Source organism: Drosophila mauritiana, chromosome 3R (assembly GCF_004382145.1).
Source record: "Drosophila mauritiana strain mau12 chromosome 3R, ASM438214v1, whole genome shotgun sequence".
Taxonomy (NCBI): Eukaryota; Metazoa; Arthropoda; class Insecta; order Diptera; family Drosophilidae; genus Drosophila; species Drosophila mauritiana.
The window spans coordinates 19,762,525-19,771,075 of record NC_046670.1 but is presented as its reverse complement, the minus strand read 5'-3'; the positions used below and the strand labels follow the sequence as shown (position 1 = coordinate 19,771,075).

At 44.8% G+C, this 8,551-nt stretch overlaps 1 protein-coding gene across 1 annotated transcript; it reads left to right on the top strand.

The window, feature by feature from the left end:
- Positions 1-238: 238 nt before the first annotated feature.
- On the top strand, positions 239-1,979 carry LOC117145376 (G-box-binding factor). The gene has a single exon (XM_033311000.1). It carries the CDS (start codon positions 343-345, stop codon positions 1,813-1,815), a length of 1,473 nt encoding a protein of 490 aa, XP_033166891.1. The 5' UTR covers positions 239-342; the 3' UTR covers positions 1,816-1,979.
- The last annotated feature ends 6,572 nt before the right edge of the window (positions 1,980-8,551 follow it).

Here is an 8,551-nt window from a genome sequence, read left to right as displayed (position 1 = left end):
GATCGCCGCCTCACTTGCATCTGAGAGGAACAACCAGAAAGGGACTATTTGGAACAGTTGATGCCGCCGAGTGAAAGTAAGTGCCTGGGCTTCCACTTACACAATCCATGGTGGATTGGCCAATGAACTTGAAGTGCCGACGAGGCTATCCAATTACAAGTAGAGCGCTCCAAGCATTTGAAGAGTGTGTGTGCTATAAAAACAGCATCGCGATGTCACAAATTTGCATTTCAAAGCGGAGCAACGCCCACGCCAGCTGCATCCAAACACGCACTCCGTTGGCGGATTGGGACAAAGGATATAGGACACAGGAGTTCAGGACACACACAACCAGCCAACGTTATGGGGCGGCCAAAATCCGGCCAAGGCTTTGGGCCACCTGCCACCAGTTCATTAATGATCTATGCATTAATGTGGCTCGCTTTGGCCATGACAATGGAGGCCATAGATGCCCCACTACCGCTCTCCCTGGCGGAGTACCCGCTCGGCCTGCCGCTGGAACATGGCAGCAAACACCATTACCAGGATGCGGGCGTGGAATCGTTGTCGGGATTAACAGGATATACGCGAAATTATTATGGCCCCACTGACACTGCAGGCGGCGATGACTTGGCAACATATGGAAATTATGCTCACAAACTCCTGGCCACCCATCACCAGCACCATCGCCATCCGCAATCGTCCCTTGGCACCACTGCCAATGGCTTTGTGCCCTTCTACTACAACAGCAAACTGCACTCGCCCTTCACCGCGGATGAGGAGCCGCGTCGCGACCCATCCGCCAATATCGATTTTGTCATTAATACGGCAAATTATGAGCCAAATTCCGCTGGCTACGATGTGGAGCCCCATCGCGGCGAGCAGCACTACGAAAGCTATGCATATCGGCCGCGGGTGCAGTTTGCCACGTCGCCACCCAGTCCCAGCCATTACCATTTCGAACAAATTTCCAATTACCGGGAGAATCGGGAGCATCGCCAGCGGGAGCAGGAGGTGGAGCATCATCAGCAGCAGCACCAGGAGCAGGAGGATAATACCAGTGTCTATGCGCAGCTCAAAGAGCTCCAGACACTGGCCAATCCAGTGAAGCGTCAGCAGGAGGAGTCCCTATCGAGTCATCATACAAATCGGGAGCAAAGCCACCCACTAGAGCAGCAACTTCATCAGCAACCTGAAGGCAGACAGCTGCAACATGTGCAGCATCAGCAGCCACACTTGCAGCAACATCTGCAACAGAAGCGGCAACATGCACTGCAATATCCTCAAGATCAACGGCAGCAACAGCGCCTGGGAGTTGCACAGGACCAGCAGATGTTGTACTCCCACAAGGATAGCCAGATTGCAGATCTCCCAGCCATAACCACCAGTGTGCACCATACACCGGAGAGCAGTAAAGCGGTGGCCGGATTGCCGTTGGCCAAGCACATCGAGATCACCAAGAGTGTGCCCATCACCCACTATCAGAAGCAGCATGTGCCCTTCAAGCAGAACGTCCAGGTGCAAGTGCCACGAACCGTGATCGCAGCCATACCCAAGCCGATGCCCATCAAAATACCAGTGGCCCAAGCGGTGGCCGTGCCCCAGATGCAGGAGGTGAAGATACCCATCGAACGGGTGAAGCCGGTGCCCGTGGAGCGACCCATTCCCTTTGTGGTGGAGCGCAGGGTACCCTACCGAGTGGAGAAGCCGGTGGTCTCGCCAGTTTATTATCCGTATCCGGTCAAAGTGCCAGTGGTGCGCACGGTGGTGCACAAGCAGCGCCCCCACTACGTGGCACCCGGCTGGAGTGCCACCGGCAATCATCTGCTGGGATGAGTCTATCTTAAGAATAAATTCTTAATCCAGTTTAATACCCTTGCAAAAGGGGTTTTCAGAATAGTAATGTATAAGTACAAACTGTAGGTTAGACGATTAAGGTTACATATATATATTTTTGGTGGAATGTTCTTAAGTTGAATTAAATACATTTATTAATTTTACATTTTATGTAGTTTGATTAGCGACTAGAGCATTTCAGGTTCAGCTTATCCCTTAATTTTTGGTTGCTGAACCCCAAAAAGTAATTGCAATTAGTAAAACAAGAAAAAAAAAGTCCACCGACAGCAACTGCAGTGTGGCTGCAAAAGCATCCAGCATGCAACTCCTTGATCCCAAATCCAAGTTCCTAGCTACCAGTTACCAGCTACCAAACAAAACAAGACATTCGGAGTCGAGGTTGAAGTTGGAGTCACAGGGCAGGTCCCAAACCGAAATGAAGAAAAGTAGCCGAGTAAAACTTTTTAATTGAGCTAAAATCCAACAAATGCGGCTAATAAATATGTATTGAAGTGCGATGGGCAGACGGGGCTGAAGTTCGGTTGCAATGCAAAAGGGGGCTGCAGCAAAAGTGCAAGAAAATGCAGCGGCTAATTGCCAAATGTAACTCCAGTTGCAACAACTTTTAACTGAAGCAGCAGAAGGAGCAACAATGACGCACAAATAAACGCGACGTTCAACTTCGCCGAGGCGTTAACGAAACAGCAACAAAATTAGCCAAAAAGTAAAGTTCTCCAGCGAGGGTCGCGAAAAGTCGGGCCAGTAGTTTCTGGTTCGGGAAAGTGCTGCAAGTTATTGCCGGCTAATGAAATTAGCCCTAATTGACGTGGGAGCCATTCTACTCCATTTTTTTAGGGGGCGAAGTGAGGAAGAACTCCACACCAACGACACACAATACATTATTCGGGAGCAAAGGAGAATTTAAGGAAAATGTTTAGGGAAAAATGAGTTCATAGATTTGGGGCTTAAATTATTGATTTGTTTGTTAATTTAAAAAAGTTCCTTGACTACCAAATACTCATTACTCAGCCACCTAGCGGCGGACAAGCGAAACTAAGCTTACTGAGTCCTTCTTTTTCTTGTTTAATCAAACATTGGGAAATAGTTAAATTAATTTTCTAGCTGTGTACTAAATTTTGTAAATTCAATTCGCTGCAGGCCACATTATAAGCATTTATATGCCACATACCTATGCAGAAGAAAACCGCAAAGCGATGGAAACCAACTAAAAATCAAATATAATAAGCATGCGTGCAAATCAACGCTTTTCCGTGAATCCGCAGCTACACATGTAGTTGTGCAGTAGGTATGCAAATAGTAAATGGCGCTTGCAGCCGAATAAATGTGCATAAATTCATAATTGCACATTAACCGCTTCGTTAGGAATTTTGCTCATCTGACCACTGGCCACCACAGCCGGCGGCCGTTGGTCCCGGTTTCTGGCCACCCAGAACCTAAAATCCAGCGTCTAACGTCCGACATCCAGCAGTCCCACTTCGCAGGCCAATGACAAAAGCCACAAAACGCAATGAACATGGCGCTCCGGTCAGATAGTTGACCGCGAATCTGCTGATGAGTCCCTCGTTTGTGACCATGTGCCCTTTAACCCCGTAGCCCCATAACCCCTTAACCCTTTAACCCTGCCGCTGACACACACATGCACATGCCAGATCAACAAATTGAATGCGATTGGGTGACAAACGACTGGGTAAAATCACCGGTTTCGATTGTAATAACACCATAGATTGCATTTTATAATTATTTCATTTCATTATACTATACTCCTAAAGCTGAGAACACAAAGGAAATAAAATCTAATCAAAGTAGATATATTTCTTTGAATTTGGTTTTTGTAAAGCCACAATTTAGCTCTTAGCATTGAATGTCTGGCGCAAACATAATCACATGATACATCGAGATGACAGAACCAAAAAAACCGAAAGCTCTTAAATCAGCGCCACACTTTGGTCCCTCCGAATTCCTCGAAAAGGGCAGCAAAATGACTTTATAATTTCGAAAATGACTCTGCACTTTCGAGCAGGTAACGTAGCAAAAGGGGGGTTAAGAGCAGCACGACGACAAAGATAAACATTAAAAATTAATCAGCACTTTTGGCTCAAACTTTGATAATTGCCGGGCGGCCAAAATGAAGCCAAGAGCGTAAACAGCTACAAAAACGCTCCGCACAGCATTAAATGGTCAGAAAAACGAGGGCGCCAGACGGGGAGTCCTTTGAAAAATGACAGGCAATCGACCATCAGTTAGCGCGGGAAAAGCAAAGTTTTAACCCTTTTGTGCGGGCCACCTACCTCTCTACCACCATTTTGGCCAAAAGTTCTGTATACATTTTTGTTTGTGAAATTGATGTGCATCATAAAAATTTGCGACTCAGGTGGCAAGCTGTTACTTTTGATGTGCAATGGGGCGGACTTGAGGCGACCTTCTTGATCATTTTAATTGAGGCCAACGAAAAACGTTGTGTAGATACAAAAGAGTTAAAAGACAGTGTACAGCGGGGCGTATGAGTGATATTTCATGTACGCCACTTAATGGACGCTTGCCACCTTAAACTCACTATCCGTTTGGCTCGTAAAGCAGAAATGCCTGGGTATATCTTTTATGATTACCATAAACTATTTACACAGAACTTTAATAATCTCGTGCGTGCAGCAGCAAAATGTTTGCAAGTATTTTATACGCCAAAGGATTTATGTCGAGTCACAACATCCTGCAGGATCGTCTGGTGTTTTGCGAGCTATACACTCGATGTGTATGTGGCTTGTTTGTTTTGCTTTTGCCGGCTTTTTGCTAGTGTCTGCCTGGTGCTGTTGACGCTTTTTACTCACTCAACACCCAACACCCACTTCACCCCACACCAGACCCCCGAAAAAGCAAAAGTTTGCCAACACAAACAGCTACTCAGGCGTATAATTGCCATTAAAGTGCGCTTAAAATGAGCTGAGAGACCCTCGAAACGAGCTGGTTTTATCGGGCTCAATACGTGGCAATGGAGTCCTGTGATGGCCCGGCCTTTATGCATAAGTACGAGTATCAATATTTCACAACTTGGCCCTTCGGGGGTCCTGGCAATTAAGCGCTGCAACTTTCGGTCGTTGGGAATTTTTCATGCCACATTATTCCTGGAGCATGTCCATATATATGTATGTATGTGGCCTGCTGGAGCTCATCTGGCTAGCAAATTAACCAAAAAAGGGGTCTTTCAAATTCAGTGTCCGAGCTCTGGAGCTCTGAGATGTCCCTAATTGAAGCTCACTGACGTGTACTCGAATATCAGATTGCAATCTATTTTGCCCCAGCTGAATGGCTTCTTAGTTGCCTGCCGAGCAGGCACAATTTATGGCTGGTTATGGCTGACTGTGGCTCGGAGATGGTGATGTGGATGGACTCGCTTTGATTGACAGCTTATGCTGGAAAATGCAGAGATATGATTACCTTTAGCTTGCCTGGAGAATTGTCATCTTGGTGTCAGGATAGACAATGCTGCAAAAGCAAAGCAAAAGCAAAAGCAGAAGCAGGAGATGCAGCTGTGGCTGACAGCCGTCAGTTGAGAAATGAAACTAAATGGCAGAAAAGCAAACATTTCCAAGCACCGGATCATATTTCAAATTCAAACTGTGACCGTTCGGTGTGCTGGTGCTCTAAGCACATAATGAGCAAAAATGTTTAAAATCAACAGCAAAAACCTTCTACTGAAAATGCATAGCCGTTGACATGCTGACAGCACATTATTTACATCGCCAACAACCAGCAAGAGTCGACCAGTGAAATTATGAACTCCGGCAATATTGCAGCGCAATGAGCTGAACTTCGGGCGCAATATGCACACTATATATATATATAAATTCTGCTCATATATCCGTTTTTAATAAATTAGTTCGCAATTTGCCACGCCTGACTGGCTGCAAAGCAACCAAGTGGCGCAAAAGTTGCAACTGCTGTTCCAGCTAAAGTGGCAACAACGATGCGCAACCAGGCACCCAAGAGCCGAAGAACCGAAGAACCTTCTTAGAAACAACACTCACCTTTGAGCCTGCTTTCGAGTGCCATAAAAGCCAACTGCACGGTGAAAACATAATGTCGGTATGTAACATATAGCTGCGATGCACTTCCGTTGCGCAACGCCCCCTACAGTCGTTCGGGCGAACTAAATGTCTGTCTGCAGAAACGAATTTGTTTGCTGCTTCACAGGACCTGCGATTTCCTATTTGTATCTCTCGTTATGCAATTGTAAAATACGTGTGTTACTTAATCTACGACCAAATGTTAGAAATTGCGAGAAAAATCTTGGTCTAAAGTAAGCGGTTCTTGAAATAACTTGAGTTTCTTCACTTTTAAAACAATATACATTTAGCTGTATTGCTTCAAGCTAAAACTAAGTTGTGCATTAACCATTCAAACAAATTGTTCTAGCTTTTGAATAACTTAAAGTAAGTTTCCCAGTGACCCTTTGTATTCTTATTCGAATACGACGACCTTTAAGCCCACGCAAGCCATCTGTTTTGTAAAGAATATTCAAATGAAAACTGGGCGGCTTTAAGAGCGATTGCCATAAGCCAGTGCTGGCTAATGCCGTCATTCAATGTCAGGCAATTTCCGGTGCGTCAAGCAGAGCTCACAATTTGGTCCGGAGCACCATCGCAAATTCGAAAATTCCGCGAAGGGCAATGGCAAATTGGTAATTGGTATACCGTTAGCGCGTTTTGCGGACAGGATGGGACAATCCTCAATGCCAATTCCAGCCAACCTGATCCCGAAAAGATGGCTCCAAGGGAGGTTGGGAAGAGCGGGAAAGAGCGGGCCAGGTCCTTGCCCAGACGATGTGTAAATCATTTGAGCAAAACGTAGACATAATCTCGGAGTACGGGTATTGCGACTGTGCACGTGCCAGAGGCTTTTATTATTGTCTGCCCGCCGCTCGTCTGATTCGCCCCAAAGCGGCAAAGGACCCTAAAAAATTCATAACATGTAGCGTCGCATATCCCGAAAATCCACACCCGAAGACGGCGACAATGTGAGCGCCCATCAGCAGCCATCAGCGACCAGGATGCGGAGTTTGTGGATGTGAATGGGGATGTGGATGCGGGTGCCACTGAGCCAGCAGCCATCTCGCTGAGTGGCGGTCTTACGTGGCAATGACATGGGGGGATAAAAGTATCATTGCTTTTAGAGAGAGTCCTCATCGCGGGCCTCCTTAGTCCTCCTAATATTACCAGGACGAAGCCAAGGCTCGGCCGTCCGTCCAGCCATTGTGGCCACAATAAAAATTCGCATTCCCATTATATAGCCATCACCGTTGTTACTGCTATTCGCACACCCCACCTAAATGGTAAAAGTGGGGAGTTACGGATGTGGGCGAACACAGAGAAAGAGTTTTCTGTTTTCTGTGAAATATGACAGCATATCTAAATTAAATATAAATGATCATTTTACCGCTTCAAAAACATATGATACATGGTTATTGAATTTCTAAATTAATGGCTTAGCGTATTGTTTTACACAAAATGATATTATTTCAAAATAGTTTATTTCATGTGTACCAAAACCCAGCGGCAATCAATAAAAACTCCGCAAATGAAATGAATGCCGTTTATGGTAAAGGTCTGCGAAGGGGGGGAGGTGGGCGAAAAATTAGACAATGCCTAGGAGTTGTGCATCATAAACACTTTAAAAATCATTTTTGGCCAAAAGTTGTGCAAAAATATTTATATAAATAGCTAAACCGAGGCGAACTAAACTTTTTTGTGAGTTATATATTGCGTCTACAATTTGGAGAGCAAGCTCAAAACTTTCATTATGCAAAAGTTTTTTAATAAAAGTGCAAACATAGTGGCAGCTGACTCCAAAAAATACCGCTCTTACTCTCTCTTTCCTCTTCATTTTGGCCACATGGCTAACACACACACACACAGACACATCGACATGCACATGCACTTGGCCGTTATTAAAACCAACAGTTTTGTTTACTGCCACGCGGAAGTGAGTGTGTGTGGTTGTGAGCCATCTATTCCCAATTGCATATAACAAAGTTTTTGTGCGCCGTTTTTCGACCTTTTTACCTGGCCAACAAAGATATCGCCCAAATTCAACGAATAGCTTGTGGTGCAAATGGTATTTAATTAAACATTTGAACCCAGCAGCTAGCTGCATACACGAATTGATACTGTTGTTAGGCCAAATAATTAGTGTGATTCACTCGTTATCTGTCGACCAGTGATTTTCTGTCATCAGCACAAACGCCACTGAATCAAATGAATATTCTCGTGTTCACACATTTGCCTCTAATGCTGCCATTTGCGAATTTCATTCTCATTCTGGTTCTAATTTAAATTAATTAGTTTTATGTGAACCACAAGGCAAACTCTCCATAAACTAATAATACGTTGGCAAGCATTCAAGGAGAGGCCAAAACTGAATAGTTAATTAAATATCGTACACACTTTTATGTGCAGCTAAAAACAATATTGTGGTATCGCAAAAATGTGACTAATAAAGCGGCGTAATAAAAATCATAATAACATTTTAAATGTTTAATTTAACATAAAAAGTGTGTAAAAAAGTGTACAGAGGAGCCCCATAACATACATACACACACACATACACGCAGCCAACTGAGTTGGCAGCGATATTACGTATACGCACGCATGCACATGGCGACATGGCAAATATTTTGTATGCAAAATAAAGTACTCGAAAAGTCACTTAAAGTGTGTCGCTG